General features: G+C 44.2%; 1 protein-coding gene across 6 annotated transcripts in view; it reads left to right on the forward strand.

The window, feature by feature from the left end:
- The window catches only part of LOC124007654 (zinc finger E-box-binding homeobox 2-like), a 79,513-nt gene that overhangs the window by 12,971 nt on the left and 41,961 nt on the right, over positions 1-24,581 (forward strand). For 3 of the 6 annotated variants that reach the window (XM_046318314.1, XM_046318319.1, XM_046318315.1), the window contains exon 3: positions 10,616-10,621. The exons of the other annotated variants lie outside the window; for them this stretch is intronic. In XM_046318314.1, the coding sequence (XP_046174270.1) occupies positions 10,616-10,621 (6 nt within the window). The remainder of the gene's footprint in view (positions 1-10,615; positions 10,622-24,581) is intronic. 6 annotated transcript variants of the gene reach the window in all.

The raw sequence follows: 24,581 nt of genomic DNA on the forward strand, positions 1-24,581 counted from the left end.
CACACACACACACACACACACACACACACACACACACACACACACACACACACACACACACACACACACACACACACACACACACACACACAGAGAGAGAGAGAGAGAAAGAACAAATGCAATTGTCGCACCTTGGGTTGTAGCAGGACACAGATGAGCAGCACCGTTATCTTCTTGAATTACTCTCCTCTATAGCCCTTAGAGAAATCGAGATAAGGATTTGTTTGATGAAACTTTTAGTGATTCTTCGCTGCTCCAATTCTGTCTCTGCGACGTCACAAAGCAGGACGAGAATTCCGCTGTAAAATGTTTCAAATCCCCTGAGGAGCAGAGTTGAAATCCTCTTAACATATATTCTTATTAAAGGGGAAGTCAGAGATCTAGGTGACTATCACTGTTTCTTGTATTCATCTTTGCTCTCTTTTCTTTAATCTTTCCTCCGCACGCACACATGCTTAAAATGTGTTCGCCCCTTTAACAGCCGTCGAGCCTCGGAGAAGTATGACACTTTCGCACATCTTTTTTTTGGTTCAATCTCTCCTTCTTGCTCTCTATCTCCATCTCTCCCCTGTCTCTGTCTCTCACTCCCCCCTCTCTCTCTCTCTCTCTCTCTCTCTCTCTCTCTCTCTCTCTCTCTCTCTCTCTCTCTCTCTCTCTCTCTCTCTCTCTCTATCTCCATCTCTCCCCTGTCTCTGTCTCTCTCTCTCTCTCTCTCTCTCTCTCTCTCTCTCTCTCTCTCTCTCTCTCTCTCTCTCTCTCTCTCTCTCTCTCTCCATCTCTCCCTCTCTCTCTGTCTCTCACTCCCCCCTCTCTCTCTCTCTCCCCTGTCTCTCTCTCTCTCTCTCTCTCTCTCTCTCTCTCTCTCTCTCTCTCTCTCTCTCTCTCTCTCTCTCTCTCTCTCTCTCTCTCTCTCTCTCTCTCTCTCTGTGAGCTTTGCATGTGACAGCCAGGGCCTGACGGGTTGATGGCCGTTCGACAGGCAGCATTGAGTCAAAGTGGTGTGACGGCAGAGTTTTGTTAAGCTGGGAACAAAGGCATGGAGATGCCGGCCTGGTATTGTCTGCGTGCATATGGGCCTTGTCACAGTTCCTCTGGATTTTATGCTCTGTTTACTCCTAGCCATCACCACTAATATTCAGAATGGGGTTGCCTCTTTTCTCCAAAGATATGATAATATATATACCAAGTTTTGCTGTGAATCTCTTGAGGTGCTCTTGGAAAGTCGGAAGAGCAGAGACTCATAAATATGATCTTTTTTAGTGTTGATGTATGCTCAGAGGTTCTGTGTTTACTGCGTAGTATATATGGGTTATTTTCATGACCGGTATTACGGATTTTGTTGTTGTTTTTTTGGGAATTACGCACTGTGCTCAAACTCTCTCGCGAACCAGTTTTCAAAACCCATACAAAAGCAACATATTATAGTCGCATACACATACTGTACTTGAGCCCCTCCCTATTTCCCACTGAAGTTTTGTTCACAGAGAAGCTTCACGGCACTGCCTGTGGCTGCAGGACTCTGATGCCTCCCCTCCCTTCTCTCCTCCTCTTTATGGTCTCTGCTCAAACTGAAAGCTGCTTGCAGTGAGATTAGTGAAGGGGAGGGGGAGGCAGGCAGCTAGCTGGGGGAAGGTAGACAGGGGAAGGGGGGGGGACAAGATGTCCGGTAGCAGACCACGCTAGCCAGGTCAGGGTGAAAGGCCTGTAGGCCCCAAGCCATCAGCCATGCCAGATATCTCCTCTCCCCATCAAATGTGGACAGTAATTCCGAACAGTCCTCTGGTCTCTAATGGGTCGGTTGGTTCCACCATTTCAAGCCACGACAGTGTGTGCGTCTCTGACTTCGGTCAGTCGAATTCACCTCTGTGCCAAACACGGAGGTGAATAGGTGCATCTCTATATCAGTTGAGCTTGTTAGCCAACAAAGGCTTTTAGCGGAAGAAACAATACCATTTTAGGGGAACTTGCTATGTTGATGACTTTTATTCTTTATCGTGGCAGTGCTTGTGCCATTAATATAAACGCAAGTTCCTGAGAACACAGCCTGTAAAAGACCTCTAAGACACCAGTCTTCTTCAAACCCAATGATATTTTCATGAGCCAGTAAAGATTATGGGTCCATTCTTGTAGTACCCATCTGTGCTTTCATTTGCAACTGTCTGCTCAATGGTAAAAGGGGAGGGAGGGGGGGGGGGGATGACTTTCCTTTAGTTAAATAGTTGGAAAAGGTCGATGGAGGTAAAGATGTTGTTAAGTTTTCTTGTTTTTTTTATGGAGAGGAAGAGTGTGACAGAGATGCCACAATGTGTACAGACATTCGGTGTTGGGCTTGATACAGTGTAAGCACATCAGTAGCAGGGCTGCCTAGCTTCTGCTTGTCAAAATGAAGTTTTACCCCAAATACGTATTGGCAGTAATTACAGGGTTTAAACAAAAATTAAGCAATCTGTAAACAGATGAACTTAGTCTCTCTGTCCAAATATTTTTTTTTTGTTGCAAAACAATTACAAAATTACAGTAGATAAAAATTGTTCCCTGCCTGTATTTATGCAATCAACATAACGAAGAAACAAAACAATTTAATGCGGGAAAATCATCATTCATCTGCATTATAATTGCTTCTTTTTCACATCTACACCGTGGTTAATTAAAATTGTGATTAAATGCGGCTGCGTTGCCTAAGATGTCTTCCCCCCCCCCCTAAACAGGTGGTACAGAATTTAAAAGTAAAGAGAAAAACGTAATTAGCATTGGAAATTGAGAAATTGCCTGCAAGAATCGGTGTTAATTTCAGTCACTGATGAGGTAATTTATAAAAGGAGCAGCACTGCGGAGACTGTAAACTGAGATTGCCATCCTCCTCCTGTCTGCTCTTCCCTGTTCCCAGCATGCAGCTGAAGCTGTTTGCAAAACACTGAACCTATTTGGAATTCAGTCTTCGTTAGCATCATTTTAGCAATTCCTCTCGGCTGCTACTGATAAGATAAACACTAGAGATAGGAACAAGTGGCATTTGAAAGGTCTTTTAGCTGTTTCCCCCCCTGATAAATCCATCAGAAAAGCAGGGCCCGTGAAATAAGGTCATGTGTGAGGCATTAGGATAATGGAAGACTTGTCCAATTGTAAAAACAATGGTTTCTCTCCATTGTCCGGTTCCATCCCACAGTTTCTTAGCAGCACCACACATTGGGATGGAGCTCTTTGGTCAGGTTCCAGAACCACTTGTTTTGGTTCCAGAACTCTACGGTCAGGTTCCAGAACCAAACAATTTGGTTCCAGAACTCTACGGTCAGGTTCTTGGCCTCAGTTACGACCTCAGTCCGATTTCCAGAGAAATCCATGGAAGGAGCAGACTACAGGCTAGCTTCTGATGGCCTGTACCTCTGCATATGTTGTCTGTTAATGAACTACGTGTTCGTCACTTGACTGACCTTGTGACGTCAACACTGGCATGAGAGGGATATCAAATGTTACATGATGTTCCTCACAATATCACTTTTTTGATGGTGGTGTTTTATCAAAGAGGTTTTGTGATATGACACAAGTTTGTCAGTCTGGGATAGTGGCAACATTTACTCAGGTGTGTGCCTTATGATACCCATGCACATCAATCTCTAGGCCTCACCACTCACTCACTCACTCACTCACTCACTCACTCACTCACTCACTCACTCACTCACTCACTCACTCACTCACTCACACGCACGCACGCACGCACCTCCCTCCCTTTTTTTCTCCATCCTCTGGTGCACTCAGCGAGCGAGCCACAACTTTTACAGATATGTGACAAATTGTTGTGCTTTTCCTCATGTTTGACATCCTGGCTGGGATTGTTTGTTGTATTTTTGTGTTTGGCTGCGTCCTGAGACCCAAGGTGGCTGCTACTGTACAGCATGTCAAATGTGGTTAACATGCAGACATTTATCTTTAAAGCCCCTTGTGCACAATGGCTGGGGGGTGTGCATGGCTGATTGTGAGGAGAGAGCAGCGAGCTTTCCCCGAGTAGAAAGGCAGAAAGTGCCCCCCTTTCATAAACGCTGCACCACCTCCCTCCTCTCCCTCCTTGCGTCCTCCTCGCCTCTCTTCTTCGCAGAATATCCCTTTATTATTATATTTTTGTATTTGATTATTTTCAGAGTCACTCTGCTGAACAGGTCAGGCAGTATATGACAAGGTATTTCATAGTTTTGTGAACCCTCACCAGACAGATTGTTCAGTGTGAGTGTAGTGTAACTGAGCCGCTTGTTGCCCTCTGGAGTGTGGTAAATAAGATCCAGGGCAGATTATTTTTTTTTCTCTGAAAGTTTTTTTTTTGGGGGGACTTCAAGAATGGAAGATAGCAAAACAGATTTGTTGTGGGTGGAGATGAGGGTGGGAGGGAGTGGGCCTAGCCTTTCATATTATGCCTAGCTACCTTGCCTTGGTACAGTACATTCCACATATGTCTACACACCGGGTAATGTAGGTACAACATTGTAAAACCTTGGATTTTTCTCACCTTTTTTTAATTTTTTCGATGTGATACAGAGAAGGTAGAAACCCACAAACATGTTGTATTTCTGGCGATACCATTTCTGGAGATACCATTTCTGGAGATACCATTTCTGGAGATACCATTTCTGGAGATACCGTCTGAGCGATCACTTCACTCCTCGTGGAAGGTGCCTGGGACACAGCGGGTGTGAAAATGGACGCAAAGGAACACAGTATCGACAACCAGATGGATGTTAAATGTTTAGAGGGTATAGGGGCACATATTGAGGGAATTGTATGGTGTGATTGAGCAACAAACAAAAAAATCCCAATCAGTTCATTGGATGTATTATTTGCTGTGTCATAGATTAGCATTGAACTTGTTGTGAGCAGATAAAAGATGAGACAATAGTATTGAATTCAGTTTTTCCTAGGCGGGCAGCAAGGCAGGGTAAGCGAGGAGGGGGTGTTGACTAGGATGTAAAAAGGCAGGTATGCCTCCCTTACCCATATGTAAAGAGAAGAGGGAGAGAGCTTCTTTCTGATATTCTCCTAAACCCTAAGGGAGGAACTCGTCTTCGGTGCGTAATATACAGTGAGAAAACAATCCCTAATGTCAGGGAAAACCTCGAGTTTGTTTATGTGCGCTTAATGTGAGTCTGTCCGCCTGGGAACTGCCGCAAATGGGGGAAGTATGCGTGGATTTCACAGGTAACGGGATTACGTGGGCACATAATTGATCCATTTGGGGGGAAAATGACAGCGCTCTAAAGAGGGCTAGGCTTTGGAAATGGAGTTTATGAAACAGGCATTCGTAAATTCAAAGGAATCAATACGTCAATTTTATTACGTCTCCAGGCCAGATGGGCTTTAAAGGCACAGTGTCTCCGCTATTTGTATCTTTGTCTCTGTGTCTCTCAGTGTGTCACAAAGGTCCTCAGTGGCCATTTTGTTGTTGATGTTTTACTATATGGTGGGGGTGGGGGGGGGGGGCCAGATCACCATGGGATCCAATATCCCTGGCCGAGCACATTCATCCAGTGAAATATGTTTGTCAATGCGGTAGTTGACTTGTGAATATTATTCTTAAGAAGAAGCCATTTAGTGAGACCGGCAAGAACAATAAACTTGCTCGCCCATAGTCATCCATTTATAAGGTGAGGAAAGTCGATTGACAGCATTCTGCATTTTCATCACAAAAATATTCACATGTAATATAAATACAAATGAACAAACAGCATCCCAGCGAGGAGAGATTTAATTACCCGACCCGCTAAAATGCTAATGAATAATGCAGTAAAGACTGATGCAAACGGAGAGAAATATAAGGCCATAGATGTTTTCTTAACCGGAAAAGAGAGGAGAAAAACGGGTTCCAAATCTCATCATGCCTAAGATGCTGGCTTGCCTGCTCTCATTCCATGCAGGTGGGAGGAAACCAGAGGAAAAAGATAAATAAATGAGAGAGAAAAAAAACTGGGCATAATTATAAGTCCTAGTTTTCTTGGCATTTGTAATATGCTCCCTCCTCTCTCCCCTCTCCCTCCTCTCCTTCCCCTCTCTCTCTCCTCTCTCTCCTCTCCTTCCCCTCTCTCTCTCCTCTCTCTCTCCTCTCTCTCTCCTCTCTATCCTCTCTCTCCTCTCTCTCTCCTCTCCTCCCCCTCTCTCTCTCTCTCTCTCTCCTCTCCTTCCCCTCTCTCTCTCCTCTCTCTCCACTCTCTCTCCTCTCTCTCCTCTCCCTCCTCTCCCTCCTCCCTCTCTCCTCTCCTTCCCCTCTCTCTCTCCTCTCTCTCCTCTCCTTCCCCTCTCTCTATCCTCTCTATCTCCTCTCTCTCTCCTCTCTCTCCTCTCTCTCCTCTCTCTCCTCTCCTTCCCCTCTCTCTCTCCTCTCTCTCTCCTCTCTCTCCTCTCTCTCCTCTCTCTCTCCTCTCCTTCCCCTCTCTCTCTCCTCTCTCTCCTCTCTCTCTCCTCTCTCTCCTCTCCCTCCTCTCTCTCTCCTCTCCCTCCTCTCTCTCTCTTCTCTCCCTCCTCTCTCTCCTCTCTCTCTCCTCTCCTTCCCCTCTCCCTCTCCTCTCTCTTCTCTCTCTCTCCTCTCCTTCCCCTCTCTCTCCTCTCTCTCTCCTCTCCCTCCTCTCTCTCTTTTCTCTCTCTCCTCTCTCAACCTCTGCCTACCCTCTCTCTCTCTCCTCTCTCTCCCCTCTCTCTCTCCTCTCTCTCCTCTCTCTCCTCTCCCTCCTCTCTCTCTCTCTCTCCGCTCTCTCCTCCCTCCTCTCTATCCACCATTATAGTAGTTCATTTTCGCAGTAAAGTAAATAATAAGAAGTTGGTGATGCTTGCCTTTTTAATTCCATTTTCCTCTTTTTTTGTTCTGTTCACTGACTGACATCTGCTATCAATGCTAAGCAGGTGTTTCTGTGTAAACAGACGTGCCCTGTTTGTGTTGCGCCATCCTCGCTACTGTGCACCCAAATGAGCAACGTGATTAAGAATCCTGTAAATTTTTGAAAGGAAACGGATGGCTGCCCGGCTAGAACATAATTACACCGCGCCGACATCCGCAGCTCACCGCCGAACGAAGCCAGAGCCAAAGAACAGCACCAAAATTAATAATATATAATAGCATCTTTCTTGTAATTCATAAATGAAATAAAGTGAAGGGGAGTATCTGCTGATACGGTTTTTTTGGGGGTGGGAGGAGGAGGAAGAAGGAGGATGGTGGTAATTTTCTGAGATTGAGTGAAGATTATAGCCTCGGTGATGCGTAACTCAGCCCAAGCGTGTTTAGAAGAGCTTGAAAGACCTTTTTTTAAAAAAAAAAAAACTTTTGCACAGTTCTTTCAGCTCATTTATTTACCAAATGAGGCCTCCACGAAATGTTCTCTTAGGTTTCATCATTACGGATCTTTATTAGTGCTATTTGAACATCCATGCTACTAAAATGGATGATTTGGCTCTGAAGTTTCAGCTTTCATCCAGTCAACCTTCTGTCTGTCGAGTTATCATGTGCTGTAGCCGTGGTAATGCACACGGGTTAAATGGGCTGCTTTTGTCCTTGTTTACTCTCTGCATCCAATCAGAGACAAGCCGCATTCATGTCACCATAGAAGTGGAAGCAAAGTGAAACGAGAAAAGCTGTTCATAAAAAAAGAAAGTGAGGAAGAAGAACGTCCCCCAACAACTCATGGGATGTCATCTGTCATTTCTTACACTTTGCCATTTTTGTATTTCCCACCCCATTGCTGGTCGTGCTCTGTGTTCGCACGTCTTCCGGAGATAAACATCACTTTCCCCACAATGCCAACCTCTCTGGAAGACTGAAAACAGATCACAATCGCAGGTTAATCTATGGAAAAGGACACGAAACTGACAAAACGGTAGAAAATGATATACTCGTGGGGAGGGTAGATTGAGAATAGCAGTTGTTCGAAAGTGGGTAGGGATGGTATAACGTCTTGAAATTCAACTTAGTTCCAAATCTGCCGTTGATAAAACGGCACGACTGAGAGGCCGATGTTCTGGGGACAAATGCGGCTCGATTTCTTCATTGCTGATCTTTTTTTTCTTCCTTTTCTTGGACTGAGTGAATAAAGGGTGTCTTAAAAAGAAAGAAAAAGAAGAATTCTGTCACAGGAGATGTTGCATCTGAAATGTGTTGGAGCGGCTTCTCTGGGCGGGATCAAATGGTCAGTTCTCTGGGAGGAGAGGGAAATGAAGGTAGCTTGACACACTGACAGATTGAAAACCTTGCAGGGGCAAATGTTGACAGTTATCCAGGTTGTTTTCTTCTTCTCTCCCCATCTCGTTGGAAGCAAAGCTGCACTCCCTTTTACATCCCATGTTCTCCTGATAATACTAGGTAACTACCACGGGCATCATAGATTTAGCATTGTCAATGCAAAAGATACCCCAGCAGCATATTCAAAAGGATCCCAACGAAGTGCCCCATTGTAGTACCTTGTATTTGAAGTCTATTATCAGTTGGATGCCATGTTTATTCACAGTGTGAGTCCGAACTTGCGCCTCTGGCTAAATGCTAACTAACCTTCCGTCTTGGTAAGCGTAATCTCCTTGGTCAGTGGTCAGTGGAAGTGTTGTGGTTGTGGAAGGTGTGTCTCCCTGTAAACACACTTGTAAGGGAGCCTTCACTTGCTCACTTCTATTCTTTCCCCTTTTAATCAGAGGCCTGAGATTACATCCTCCATCCTCCCTTTCGGAAACATGATAATTACACTCCTCTGCGAACACAGAACCCTGTCCTGTCTGACGTTGTTGGCACTCTGTGAGACTGGGAGGGACAGGCCCAGATGCTGGCAATTATATTCGAGAAATACACGTACACTGTACACACACACACACGGGCTACTTTAGGACCTTTCCCCTTGTCTAGTATGTAACATCTCAAATAGTAGTTGTATTAGACTGGTTTGGTTTGCAACTAATGAGGGTATTTGTGTATTTGTATAGTCATCAACATCACTACCTATATTGTAATATGACAAATCCAGTTGGATTCACTGAGCTGTGATCCTTTGATGCTGTCCTTGTATAAAGGAGGACCTGTACTGATAGAATAGAGAGAGAAAAAAGATCATATACGAGCACTCTCTTTTGTCCTGGGTGAATTGAGATTGCTCCTTGTTTACCTCGGCCAGCTGCTGTGAGATGATTTGCGCAGGTCGGGGTCACCACAAGCTACTCTGAGGACAATTTGCTGAATCAAGAGGGTGATTGTGTCTGGTGCCAGTCAGTCGCAATTAAGGACAGGATCAGGGGGGTAGGCGGCAGGCCTCCAGCCCCCCAAGCCCCTGTGCCTGTCATATCTTATGGCCCCGGCCCCATACAGACCAGCTCACCTGAACATAATCGCCCCAACAGCCAGCGTGATGCAAATGAGCCCCCCGAGGTTAGCGTGGGAAAAGAAGCAGTGTCGCAGAGAGCTAGGTGACCCACTAGGCAGGGGGGGGGGGGGGTCTGCCTCAGGAGAGGCCTTTGTTTCTGGACTGCCCACGTTAAAAATAGTCCCCCTTCTTTAGCCTGGCTTGCTAATGCAATGCAGGCGGGGAGGGGGGAAAAAAAAGTTAGTGATATATGGTTTGTTTTAACAAAAGGAGGGGTGTGCGTGCTGATTTGTGTGTGTGTGTGTTGGTTGGGTGGGCGTGTGGATGGATGGAGGGGAGAATATTGCCTCGGCTCGTGGCTGTTTCTTTTTTTACGATGCTGTTTCGTGTAAGGATCATCAGAAATAAGGCCCTGGTCTCCTTGTTCAGCCTCAGTAGATTCAATAGTGACTGCCAAGCCAGATTGAGGACGTTTGGATGAAACGAGACACTGTGAACTGTGAACACTAGGCTGTAAACAGGGACTCCTGTTTGACACTAAATCTAGGTTAAATGCAAATTAAACAGGAGTACCAGACAGCAGTAATTAACATGTTACTGACAGTATATATACGTGCTGTGGAACCAGGAGTTATGAAGAGATGGTATTTCCTGCATTTACCCATGAAATCAATCTATAGGACAACAAATGACTATATTGCATCAAATAGTGTCTATGACAGAACAATTACTCACACTTACTATGAAGGAATAATATCAAAATAATAACTCACACTTGCTCTTCCAAGTGCCATGCTCATTTGACGAAGCTAAGAGGTCATGGTAAGGAATTAGCCAAATGCACAATGTCTGTTTAGACCTGTATGGCATCATCACCTAGCATGACTTTACCACATAACCTGCAATGACTCTCTCTTGTCGTGTGCCTTTCTGTATCGCAGTTAGTCAGTACAATGTTGTGTGTCACATCGTTTGTTTCCTTATTTCCAAAGGAAAGTGGCAGGGTAGCCTAGTGGTTAGAGCGTTGGACTAGTAACCGGAAGGTTGTGAGTTCAAACCCCTGAGCTGACAAAGTACGAATCTGTCGTTCTGCCCCTGAACAGGCAGTTATCCCACTTTTCCCAGGCCGTCATTGAAAATAAGAATGTGTTCTTAACTGACTTGCCTGGTTAAATAAAGGTCAAATTAAAATGAAACATATTTTTTGTCTCAATAAGATGACCTATGACACTAAACGAGTCCATGTTTTCTCTCTTCTTTTCTTCTCGGTGCTGTCCAACTTGCTGTGGGGTGCGTTCGTCAAGAAGCAGGTAAAGCGCTGTCAAGTGGTTTATGTTGTAACCGTACTTTGTGAAACAAACACAAGTCAAACTGTCAACTTTTGTGAACTTTCTTTCATGCAATGAAAGTGTGCATGATTTTTTTTTTTTTTTTTTTAGTAACACGATTTTATGGAAAATATGCTCCCCTAGATATTTGAATATGACATAGAAAACAAATAGCTCTGACAATGCCCTCTTTAAGAAAAATGCATTGCTATGTGGAAGAGTAATACACAGCTACATACTGTGTTCTCCTTTGTGTGGTTGTACTGTCTGTACTGTGTGTGGTTACAAACACCTTGTCTGAAAAACTTGTCTTACAAGGCAACGTATTGCAATATCCCTCTCTCTATACAATACACCCTCGCTGACGCACTGATGCTCATCTACCTGATTATTTATTGGCAGTTTCTTCTTCTGGCGTTATTCTCTTCCCCATTTCCTCTTCTCCTCTCCCCCCTTTATCACCATTCTAAATAATTTCTACCAATAAGGAGCTTTTCTCAGCATGCACAGAGCTCTCAGCTTCCACTCATCAAACTTTAATCGAAGCCGCATTTTAGTTTTTGAATAAAGCACACTTAAATTTTTTTAGATGCAAATTATTTTGCATTATTCATGCTCCTGCACGTCCTTGTAGATTTAAACATTTCCGAGGCCACCTTGATTCAAGTAATTACCTAGGCTACGGCTCCCTCCGTCATGAATAAGGTATTTCCTACAAGCAAAGTATGCGCCTGATGAGCTTTTAAAGTGGCTTTACACCGAACTTGTGTATTGCTTCTTGTGCATGAGTGACTCGAACATGCATCGCAATCCGTCTCAGGTGGGGAATACTGGCAGGGCAGCCATGAGTGACAGCAAGGAGCGAGGAGTCTCAGAGAGCTGAAGCCGGGGCCTCTTCTCTCTCTCTTTCTCTAGCTGCCCTCCACCACTCCCCCCCCCACCTCTCTCTCTCTCTCTCTCCCTCTCTCTCTCTCTCTCTCTCTCTCTCTCTCTATTCAACCCCATCTCTTTCTCTCCCTCAAGTCTCTGCCCCTCAGCCCTCTGTATCTTTATCCATTTCACTCTGAAGGCTCCCAAAGTGTTTTAGATCTTACAGTCTTAATACCCGTCTTTAAGCCAGTGGCTTTGGATCTCTCTCTCTGACATACAGCGGGGAAACTAGCAGCTTTCTCTGATTTACCTGAGAAGCCAGGAAAGATCTTCAGAAATAATACTGGGCTTTGTTGGGCAAGCCCTATGTATCTGAGTGCATTTGTATTGCCTTTCTGGCAACAGATAGCAGGAAGCCTTTCACACTAACATCCTTAGAAAAGCACTAAGGAGTGACACGATTCACCATGGATGACTCTTAAAGCCATTTCAAAACTAAGTTGTAAGGAAATATGAATGTATCTGACTTAGGTATTGACTGGTACCTGTCGGTATTGACAACTGAGATCAATTCTAATTTGCCTTCCAAATTCTTTTTCAATGAAGTTGTCCAGATTCTGTGTAAAGTCATTTGTGCCGAAAAACCTGAAAGAAGTTCTATAGCCGTTGTGCCAAATATAAGATTGCACACGTTCTCCTGTACACATTATGCGGTAGTCCTGCTAAAAGCATTGAGACGTTTATAGATGCATAAAAAAATGAAGGAAATTAAACCAAGTACCATTAGTCCTAAAAATGACTCAAAATCTGTAAAAACAGTCAAACCGCAGAACAGTAAAAACATGGGTTTGTTTGGCAAGATGGCGAAACGATACAGGATCACGTTTCGCAGAAAGGAGTTCCTCTGGCTTCTGGAAGGAAAATAAAGTCGTTGACACTGTGACTCGATCATCTTTACTACCCAGCAGAATAATTCATATTTAAACATTCTAATAATGGAGCTTGCCTTTGCCTTGCATGCACTTTTAAGCAAAGCAACAATATTTTTCACCTGGGGTCACACAACGATTTCTCTTCCTGCTGTGTGCAATTTCCCTTTCTAATGTTTTGTGGCGCTTCCAACAACCATCATGCATCTGGGTTATTCATCCCCCAACACACTTTTGTGATTTTTGTATTATTTTTTTCCACTACAAAAATGTATTCATGAAGATAAATATATTGAAATGAATTTCCCTGTCCGTGAGAAAGAAACTGTTCAGACCCGCTTTTCTGACTGCAGAATATTCCACAACCAAGAAATGATTTATCAAATCTAACATGTTGTGAGAAGTAATGTTGAGAAACACATAAGCAGGGGAGTTTCGCTTGTTTGAATATCTCAAATAAAGCACTGAATAATGCTGACATTAGCCAATATATATATATATAATTACATTAAAAGTATGTTATTAATGTAGAAGGTCAAGTCTTAGGAACTCTCACATGTTCTCTTCTTTTCCAAACATCTAGGTGTCTCTCAAAACTCACCAGTCTCAACCAAACAGAAATCCTGCAGTAATTACCAAACATCTAGGTGTCTCTCGAACTCTCTGGGGAAAACACAAAACAAATGTCGTAAAAGAAAATTAGGCAGTTGAGTGTATTCCTGCAGGAACACTATGCAAACACTATGAACAGCTAGTCTGTGTGTGTGTGTGTGTGTGTGTGCGTGCGTGCGTGCGTGCGTGCGTGTGTGTGTGTGTGTGTGTGTGTGTGTGTGTGTGTGTGTGTGTGTGTGTGTGTGTGTGTGTGTGTGTGTGTGTGTGTGTGTGTGTGTGTGTGTGTGTGTGTGTGTGTGTGTGTGTGTGTGTGTGCGTGCGTGTGCACGTGTGTGTATGCGTGTGTGTGTGTGCTGTCACACAGAATGCTTTACAGATGCCTTCAGGTTTTGTAATTGATCATGAAAATGAATAGCGGAATTGCTGAGGCTGAATTGAACGGCATAAATAAGAGTTATGTGTTTAGCCTGTTCCCCTTTTGGTTGATGTGTATCCATGTAGCCTAGCAAGCACTGGGGAGGGGGGGGGGGGCAGACAGGGGGTTGAGGCTTAAGAAGCAATGGCTATTTTGCTGAGTACAACACACATTGTCTACACTCACTGAAGCAGTAGAATATCTTTGAAAAAAAAGACTCCTGTTTATGAGTACATCAAACAGGAAAACTTTAAGACCACGGGATTGCTTGCTAAGGTGTTTGTAAGAACCAAGCCCGAAGTCAACAGCTATAGCCTATGTTAGGTGTAGCAGCACCTTTTTCCTGTCCACCTCTTTGATGGGGAAGGCTACATGTTGTAACCAATTGAAATCCAAAAGTGGTAGTAGTTTTACCTTATGTGTAACGAAGACGGAGGGCTTTATAAAAAGTCCAACAGAACCCAACTGTTACGAATCCACTTTATCCCCTTTACTCTCCCCAGAGTCAGAAGCCAGAAGTCCAGATTTTCCCTGTTACCCCCCTCTACCGCTGCGCCCCAATCCCAAAGCCCCCCTCCGAACCAATCGCAGCAGACCTTTGAAAATTGATAGCTCATCTTAAACTGGGTGTGACAGAGCAAGGGCAGAAGGGGGCAGTTCATCAGTGCCCTCCAGGCGCGGAGTCATACATAGCTGCTAGGAACCCCAGTCAGAGACCAGGAGCACAGACACTTGGAGGTGAAACCTGAGACGATTTATAACGAGAAGGTAGCAGTTTAAGGCCACAGCGTGAGCAGGAAACCAACCATGCTGTGTGAGGAGGAGGATGAGGGCTGGGAGACCACTGCCACTGAAAGACAGAGGTCTGCTCTGCCTCCAGAGAATCCACCCAGCCACCCGCCAGCCCCCACCCACCCCCTTCAATCCTCTAGAATAATAACCCTCCTCACCCTGGCCAGCCAGGGAACACCTTTTTGAGAACTTAATTGATTCCTTTAAAAAGCTGCTTCTGCTGCCACATTATATTGCTCGCTGGGAGAAGTGCCTTATGTCAAATGACCTTGCCATTCTGCATTTTCCCCATCTGACTGCGACAGACATTAGTGTAGGACTGTCAAGAATTCTGTCTAGACTGGGGTAGGATTTACACTGTGGCTTGGACCACATGACATTCAACAATTAGAGTCATGTCTAATTTAAGAGAGCTTTACTTACAGACCCACAACAGTCAGGTCAGGTTGAACCCTAAGCAGGTGTGAACCTATCTACGGTAAGGCCATAAGGGACTTCAGGTTTAAAGAAAACCTTTTGCTTGGACAATATTTGTAAGCTTTTAAAAAAAAATATCTCTCCCAAGATAGACTATAAGTAATATTCCCTTATTGTCAAAGATGGATCAACGGTTTTAGGGAGTGAGATAATATGGGAGACAACGTTTGTCCAGCTCTGACTACTATAGAGGAGCGCGATCAAATCAAACCATCCAATGTGACTGTTACTCCGGGAATGTAGACACAGCCTTTCCATGTCTGTTGTTTGCCATGTGTGGACGGTGGACGACGCCCATCTGGTCTTAATCAATCAGGGCTCATCCTATCACTGAGTCTCGCTGGGCTCTCAGCTGTAATAATACACAGCTTCATCTCAGGTCACTTCAGGCACGGGTCAGATCCTACGAGATGACCATGAAGAGGGGGCGGGGGGGGGCAAGCCGTACTGTCCTAGTCCAGACTCCATCAGCCTATTGTAAGGCCAAGACAAAAAATAAGCGCTTAGCAAGTGAAGAAATAGAAAGTGGGTCGACTTGATCTAGAGTGTAGACTGCTAAACAGGCCCAAGTCAAAATGGAAGCGCTAGGTATTTTGTTGTTCTTTTTAGTGGTAAGGATGGCAGAGATCAAGAGTTTTTCACTGTTGACGTTTAGTGGAAATGGTCAGCCCTGGGGGAAGAGGAAGATACTCTGCATAACAATACCTACATCTGTCCGCTGTTTTGTTCTCTGTAATATCTGGGGTCTCTTTGTGACCGGCGCTGTCGGGGCAACGGGACTAGACATTTGGGGGGGGGGGATCTGTTGTTGTAGGAGTGAGAGAGCTTGTGACTTGAACGCCCCTGTGACACAGCCTTTGTTTTGCTTAGATATTTGATCCTCTTAGCTGTTCAGGGTGCCCCCTGCTTCACCCCCCAATACCACTATACCGCCACACACCAAATGCACAGTCACGCTCTCCCTCTCTCTATGTTGATCTCTCTCTCTCTCTCTCTCTCTCTCTCTCTCTCTCTCTCTCTCTCTCTCTCTCTCTCTCTCTCTCAATCTCCCCCCTCTCGCTCTTACTCACACACACACACACACACACACACACACACACACACACACACACACACACACACACACACACACACACACACACACACACACACACACACACACACACACACACACACACACACACACACACACACACACACACACACACACACACACACACACACACACACACACACTGAAACTCATTACACTCCTATTATAGTCCCAGTTTGTTGTAGCCTCTCTGACTGGTATGCCCTGATGTCAGATTTGACACACTTTGTGATAGAGCAGGACTTGTTAAGGTCCAACGTATTTCCTTTTTTTTTCATTTCTCAGAAATTGTATTGAAGTGAAACAAAGTTAGTGCAATAGGGCTCTGGAGAGTGCATTACAGGGCCTTTATTGTTTTGAAGCTGATGTCATCTTTCTAGCCGAGCGTATGTGAGACAAAGGCCAAGCGTTTATTACTGGGCTTTGTGTGTGAAAGGAAACCCACTCCAACATTGTTTGATGGTCAAATGATCCTTTAAAAGATAGCGGGAGTAATATTCTACTCTAGCACTGCTTTGGGAAAACCATTGGCTAGCTCACTTGGCTAGCTGTGTGGTTTTCCTAATAAGCATGTTGATTCTAGTCTGAAAAAAAGTTGCTTGTTAGTAAAGGCTGGTTTATGTTTCATATTGAATCCGGAGTGCGAAGTGTTGCCCTAGTGCTGAATACTGAATTCTGAGCTTGAACGTGTCATAAAAGAGACGTCAGACTCAGCTGTGTGACTCCCCCCTCCTTTCTCTCTGTATTCTAAAACGGGGCAGTGTTCTTCAAGCGTGTACACAATTTTATATAAATATGTTTGACTTGATACAAATAGGTTTCGATATCTGGGAGTGGGCAAGCTGAAGTGCTCTGAGTGACAGTTCACTTGTTGTCATCCCAATTTGGCTGACACGTTGACATGCATCAAGGGCTTGGGTGAAGGAAACAAGAGTGAAGGACAGTTTATTTTTTAAATACAAAAAGAGAAAATAAATAGTTTTATGCGTTTCTCTCATAGTTCAATGATTTCCCCAATTTAAAACAATTAAGATGAATGTTATTGAATTGGTACAGCATATACAACCCATAGTTCTGTCATACACTAGAAAACAAACCAATGTATTTGTAAAAAAAGAAATTCAAAAATCCCACGTATCACTTTAAATACATAAAGACACGAGGATGACATCGTGTCACAGTAAACGATGTGTCAGCCAGGGTCCTCAAAATGTCGGCCATCGTTTTGTTAGGTGACCTTGATAATTGCGAAGGTAATTACTATAAGTGGCTATTATATTTCAAGGTGCAGGCATTCATTACCCGAATCAATTTCAGTCCGTATCTACTTGATAACATTCTAAACACCATGGCTTTTACGGTATATGAGTGAGAGATGCTGCACACAGCCACGGTTCTTTGTCGCGTCTTCATAATGGTATGCTGTTATTGTGATTGAACCGTCTCCCTCCTATCCTCACTTTGCAGCGATCAATATGAACAGCTTGTAAAAAAAAAATGTTTTAAAGTACTGCAAAGATTAGCATCAACAAATGGAACAGAGACTCTTAAACAAAGTGCATTGAATCAAGCCTCCGTTTTCAAACTTGTCGTTTTACTCTGTACTAGTAGGGTTCCTATAAAGCTTCCTTGGTATGTCATATGCAGCATCTGTCTTACGCCCGACATGATCATCTGTTTTCAGGCTCGCGGAGCTCTATGGAATGGTACTATAGTTCTATGGGATTCCATGGACAGGAGAGGGTTCTATCTCTTCATTCCTTTATGGGGAATTGGTGGAACTTAGCTGTTAAATGTGATCCACCTGGATGGCGTAGGCCCAAGCCCAGAAACACAGAACAGATATTCAAGCACGGCTGGATGCTTGTCTCCAATAGACAAGCACAGTTTATGGCCCTCGTCAAGACGACCAAGTGTGTGTTGTTAAATCCTGCACCTGCGTTGTGTTACAATAACAGACAAGTTGTTGGAGGAGGACAGAAGAAGAAGAAGTGCAGACCAAGGCACTTCTACTGGCCTTGTCCAACAGCAATATTTGGGACTTATTAATAAAAACAGACAATTATTTGGCAGTTCTTTTGATGCATGTGTCTATTCACAAAGTGCCCCCTGCCTCTTGACAGTAGAGTAGAAGAGGTTTTGATTGTTTCAGCTGAAATGCTGCACTCCTCCAACCGTTTGCCAATGAGAAAATGACTGAGACGGCCCAAGACCTGATTTGTGAGAGGCGCGACATAATTCAGTACCATGTAGACACATACTTCAAATGGCAGGACAAATATTGTCTTGCGAAATGTCAATATAATTAATGACGATAATGATGACGTTGCAATTGTTTCCATCTTCCTGTAATGGCATAAGAGGGTTGTCAGGTATACGAGACACAGGGCTTCACAGACAGTGTTTGGTACGGTAGGAAACCAGGGAAAGGAGGAGCACCTCAACCAAGGAAGAGAAGTCCAAACACTGTAGGAGCAGAACGTCCGCTCCTAACTGTCCCTATCATCCCCAGTTAGAGCAGCGAGGATTATAAAGGACTGCAATTATTTCACTGACCTTAATTGTCATTCGGAGGGGGAAATATGTAAGTAGTGGCGTGTTTACGAGTCTGGCAGGTACACACCTGCAGCTCATCCGATGAGCTTTAATGTTTGCTTTCAAGAAGCAAGACTGGTGCCATTTTCTGTCACTGCCTGTCACGAGAGAGAGAGAGAGAGAGAGAGAGAGAGAGAGAGAGAGAGAGAGAGAGAGAGAGAGAGAGAGAGAGAGAGAGAGAGAGAGAGAGAGAGAGAGAGAGAGAGAGAGAGAGAGAGAGAGAGAGAGAGAGAGAGAGAGAGAAAAAAAAGAATGATGGACACCACTGTGCCATTCTTCGAAGTAAGAGAAGAAATCTCAGATTGAGACTGGGTTTAAATCCGGGGCTGTGTGTGTTTGAATGTGAAGAAGAAATGGGTAGCAGCATTTACATGGTAGCACAATGGAGAGTACATTACTTACAACACTGGCCTCATTATATCCCCACGCCTACCTTCTGCCCTGCGCTGGTTTACTCACTCCTAGCTCTTATTGTTGGGCTATAATGGTGCTTGTGCATTTCTGAAATTCTCTCATTATTCAGCTTATTAAGGCTGTACCAACTCGGTAATCGCGCTGCATTTTGTGTCAAAGGGGAACTGTGTTGATTTACCCACATTTGAATACAGGCTAGACGAATGCAGGCAGGCTCAGACTCAATCCGTTCAGCGCAGGCAGGCAGATGAAATTGTTCTGTAAATATAGTGACGTTCTAATATTTTGCCCGGCTGACACAATACTGGTGTTCCCAGGAGACGGAGCCAGGCGAAGTGCACCTGACTGATAACCCTGTTGATTTGGATACTGTATGTCATTGCAATAGGGAGCGCCCACGCTCCAATTCTTTAGTATAAAGAACACCTGTAGGGTTACAACAACAACAACAACAGGACGGATGTCGAAGAATGTCAAATAGGTTTATACACACTGTGCATCAGGAGGGAAGTGCCCTTTCCATCTTGTACGCTCACGAGGAGGGTAAGACAGGATGACAGCAACGGGGGGAATGTCGAAAAGATACATTTGAAAGGCTGTCTGATTAAATGCTCACCAAAATGTTCACCTGAACATCTTTTGATAGCTTGCCTCCATTGCGATCAGGGCATTTGTCCTTTATTTATGGTGGCGACAAATAGGTATGGCACATCTCTCAGTATCATGGACCGAGAGGGGTTATAATCCTGAGTGAATGGACATGTTTGTACATTCTCCTGTCTCCGAACACAAGACGTGGTCTGCCTCCACTATGTAAAACCATAAAGCCAACACAGCTTGTAGGTTAGTGCCTTGAAAATAGAGTGAAAAGGACATGTAAACAAGCATTGGTCCTCCTAGTACATATTATACATTATAAATATAATGCAAAGCTTTTTGTTAGCGAAACATCCTCTTCTTTCTGTTGTATATATTTTTATATACAAGGGACGATTCGACGGCCATCCAGGATGCCAAGAGTAACAGCTGACTTCTTGCCCCTAAAGGAAGCCGGGGCTACATTTTGTTACGCGACACGTTGTCATATAGGGAAGAAAATCAATCGGCAATTAAACGATGCATCTTTGTGAAGATGACAAAAGGCATTGTGTTGCTCAGGGGAAGAAGTGGGTTGTGAGGGGTTTGTACTGAAGGCCTAATGACTATTCATAAGCGATGTTTCAGTCCTCTGATCCACTTGACTGGAAAGTTCTGCCCTGGAGAGTTAATGCTGTCAGTTTCTCTACGCCTCGAGAAGCTGCCGCGGTCGAACGGTGTAGAATGAGAGCGAGAAATGACCCCAGCTCCTGGCTCCAGGGCCGTCTCAGGTCACATGCAGGAGGCACACATCTGGCACACTATAGGTGCCGCCGGGGGACAAAATACTTTGAAACAGGAAGTATAAACACATCAAATTGACACCTTTTTTCCTCCATGGAGCGTGCCACACTTCAGCTTTGTTCCTCGTCTATGGCTGGATGTATCCTAGTTCTATTATTGAGCTGCGAGACACTCCAAGTGTCCACCTGTCTATCCGTCAAGGTCCATCCATGTATTAATGACCTCCTGCTGAACCTTGGTCAATGGTTGACACATTTTAAGGACCCCCGTCTGATAAATAGAGAGATGCCTTCAATCTGAAGAGAGCGCTCCAGGGAGTAATGTGTCGCGAGCGGCCAGGGATGATCAAATCAAGGACTCACCGATGACCTTTCCTCCAGTGTGAGCGTCACTGGGTCACTTGGTAGAGAAATATCAGTTAGCAATTAGAACACCGAGAAGCGATAGGAGGTCTCAACCACGCATGGACAAACACTGCTTTAAAACTACTGCTAACTGACCCTAATTTGAGTTGTTGACTGTTTATTTCACCGGTTTATACCCTAGCCAATATGTACTAGATGCATTTTTTTTACACCACGAAAAAAGAATGATAGCACATTTAATATGCTATAAATATACAGTGGGGCAAAAAAGTATTTAGTCAGCCACCAATTGTGCAAGTTCTCCCACCTAAAAAGATGAGAGAGGCCTGTAATTTTCATCATAGGAATACTTCAACTATGACAGACAAAATGAGAAAAAAAATCCAGAAAATCACATTGTAGGATTTTTAATGAATTTATTTGCAAATTATGGTGGAAAATAAGTATTTGGTTAATAACAAAAGTTTATCTCAATACTTTGCTATATACCCTTTGTTGGCAATGACAGAGGTCAAACATTTTCTATTTTCACACAGTCTTCTATGTGTGTGTGTATATATATATATGTGTATGTATATGTATATATATATGAAAACTCTAGAGTACAGTGAAACGTTGAGCTTCAAGGAGTGATTCAAACGCCAAAGAACCTACATATACACCACGCGTCCGTTTTCCATTCGAACAATGTGTTATCTTGGCTTTATCTACTCAGGCAGCTCACCTTATCTGAGGTAAATGATGTTCTCATAAGGCCTGTTTCGTGGGTACTTGGCAGCCGTGTTTCCAGAGAAATAAGAGCAGGGCAGAGCCTGTCAGACACAGACCAGGTCACTGATGTAAAGGGAGGGGGGGGGGGGGAGGGATATTAAACTGCAGGCATTGCACTCTGAGTGTAATAGTGTAATGCACTGGTGTGTTCTTTTTTTAAAGTCCAGTGTGTGTACGGTCTACCTGAGCAGAGGAGATCGTGTAGTCCCCATCGCTGTGCCTATCACTTGCACCAATCTAGTCTATAGGCTTCACTTTTAAAAGGCAGCCAGAGGAGCGGACTCTAAGTGGACTCAGGGCAGAGCCAATGCAGGAGCTGGAACAGAAGTTCAAGGGACAATAGGTAACATTTTGAACCAAGGGGCGTTGAAAAAGCCATTCTCAATGTTACCCTGCTAATGCCGTTGACCCTTAAATAAAGGGAAGCTCAGAAGAATCAACTAGTGTGGGTCCACATTTGAATTTTCCCCAGAGTAGAGAACGATTGGTGATTTTTGAATGTAATCAGGGACTATAAATTGTCTCTAGATCCTGTGTAAGAACGATGCTAAGTTTCCTTTCTTTATTGTGATTGTTAGGCCTTTTATGGGCTTTCACCAATGACATTAGGGCCCATACAGTTGAAAAATACGTTATCTAAAAAAGGAAACATTTTTGGGGTCGGTGAGCTATTGGTCCTTGTCATTAGAGTGACTTAGTAGCACAGGACTTCACACTTCTGTCCTGCTCCGTCAAGATATTTTACTGCTAGCGTGACACTTACCGTTTTGTGTGTGTAAGTGTGTGTTAGAATTCAGACATTGGGTGGAGCGAGTGTGTGTGTGTGTGTGTGTGTGTGTGTGTGTGTGTGTGTGTGTGTGTGTGTGTGTGTGTGTGTGTGTGTGTTAGTTCTCAGCGTCAGTGTATCACAGCTCAAATAGTGCTTGGCCAAGCATGTCCTGGAGGCCAAACTGCCCTGATCAGCAGAACTCAGACCAGTTTCACTACTGCAAAATTTAGCAGGAAATTTACACAACTAGGTGCACTGAAATAACACTGTCCCTTTAACTGCTAAAAAGGTAGTTCTACCTAATCGAGGAGAGAGTGTAACTGAGCCATGTAAATCAATGCCTATCACTTGGTGTGTGTGTGTGTGTGTGTGTGTGTGTGTGTGTGTGTGTGTGTGTGTGTGTGTGTGTGTGTGTGTGTGTGTGTGTGTGTGTGTGTGTGTGTGTGTGTGTGTGTGTGTGTGTGTGTGTGTGTGTGTGTGTGTGTGTGTGTGTGTGTGTGTGTGTGTGTAGCCGTTGTACTGGTCGAAGTAGTAGCAGCTGTACTCGTAAGTACTTTTAATTGAAGTAGTAGTAGCATCATTATCATGGCTATCATTATTACAAATCATGCCTTTCAGTGGATACTTCTCTTCCTGGCCAACCCCCTAGACATCAGCACATCATTATGTAGTGGCATCTATCAGATACATGCTTAATTAGACGCTGTACAGCACATTAAGCCCAGGGAGTAGCCAAGCTAAAATATTTATAAGGTTGAATATATTTATTATCTGTGTCATAATCCTTTATCAGATTGAAGAGTTTCAAATAGTCTCTTCTTGCTTCTTTTTACAACTTCTGTTCACCCCCCCCCCTCTCCTCTGCCACCCTAACCTGCAAGAAGGAACAAGGCCTAGAGTTGTGGTGCGTTATAATTCCTCATTTATCAACTGAACTTTATGCTATTCTTAGGGGTTATGGAGTCTATGGAGTGGCACAGCTTTAAGTGCCAGTGAGTGGCACTTCCATAGCCTGAGTGCTATCACGGGCAACCTCTGTCTGATAAAGCCCCTTGTCTTTTTGCTAGGGGAGGTGTCACCGTCAAGAGCCTTTCTCCCTCTCTTTCTCTCCAAGGCCCTTCCGAGCCAACAGCAAATAGTCACTCCTTTCCTTGGGAGAATTCACAAGGGTCATGTTTATTTCCCAAAAAATGCCTGCCCTTATCCTCAAAATGTTCCGTCTCTCTGAAAGGGGAAGGTTGGAGGGGAGGCGGGGCGAGAGTGGGGGAGCGAGGAGCTCTCCTTTTGGGACTGTAATTAGACATCATGCTTGAATCTCTTTTCTTTCTCTCCCCACTGCAGCTGATAAAAGACAGAGGAAGGCTTAATGAATGCCGATTTGTATGGGATGTGATACACTTGGAGGAAATCTATTTTAGCCTCGGTGCTTTTATTACAAATGTTCAGCTTGTTTGCTTCTTCTGTTGCCTCTTCTCAACCAAACAAGTCCAGAGACCTAGTGATCGATGCATTTATTTATCAACCGCGCTCAATAATCCCTGTTCATGTCTTCTTGTAAGAGACCCATGTTGTTTACTAGCTTTAGGTAACACTTAGAGATGAAGAAAGATGAAGGGAATTAGCTCATAACCAAAAAAGTGTACGACAACAACAACAACAACAACGGAAAAAAATCCCTGGTCGGTAAATAGCTGATGACGTCAAATCCCTACAGCATTTATGTTGATAATGTACAGTTCACAGTGAACCAAGGATACACTTCATGCAGTTCACAAGGGGAGCAACAAGGCACTGTGGAGATATTCTGGCTCCAGCAGAACAACATCCACCTACATTGTAATGTCCTCCGCTCCAGAGACCCACGGAATTGAGGTCATGTTCATATCTGTGACCCGAGCCTATCCACTCATGATGAGGAGGGTATGTGTGGGCGGGCCCAACGTATCCCAGGAATCTCACTTGGCAAACGTGGCTTATACTCGGCCAAACCCTGGCCCCATCCCAAATGGCACCCTATTCCCAATTTCACTACACTACTTTTGCAGTCCGCCGCATAGGCCATTAGGGTGCCATTTTGGAAGCAGCCCCTGTGAGAGAAAAGAACAGCCCACTGAAGACTGTCTACCGATTGCGTAAACAAAAAGGAGTGATGGGGTCCGCACTTGAAAAAAAAAGATGTTGCATAAAGCTTACTTCCTAGCACCTACACACTGAAGGAGGCAGCGAAGCCGAAACATCTGTGTACGCTATCTCTGATGCAGTGAAAATCATTTTTAAAATGAAATCAAATAAATGTATGCGACATCGTTTTGAGTGCGGACCTATCACACCGTTTTTTTACAAATCTGAATTTACAGGTTTTACACTCCAACCAAACTGCTGTGAGAGCGCGATGCTCCCCATCGAATGAGCTTTTAATACCGATTGCATGCCAGGAATGAACAGCAAGCCAAGCCTCCA

The sequence above is a fragment of the Oncorhynchus gorbuscha genome, linkage group LG21 (assembly GCF_021184085.1).
Source record: "Oncorhynchus gorbuscha isolate QuinsamMale2020 ecotype Even-year linkage group LG21, OgorEven_v1.0, whole genome shotgun sequence".
NCBI lineage: Eukaryota > Metazoa > Chordata > Actinopteri > Salmoniformes > Salmonidae > Oncorhynchus > Oncorhynchus gorbuscha.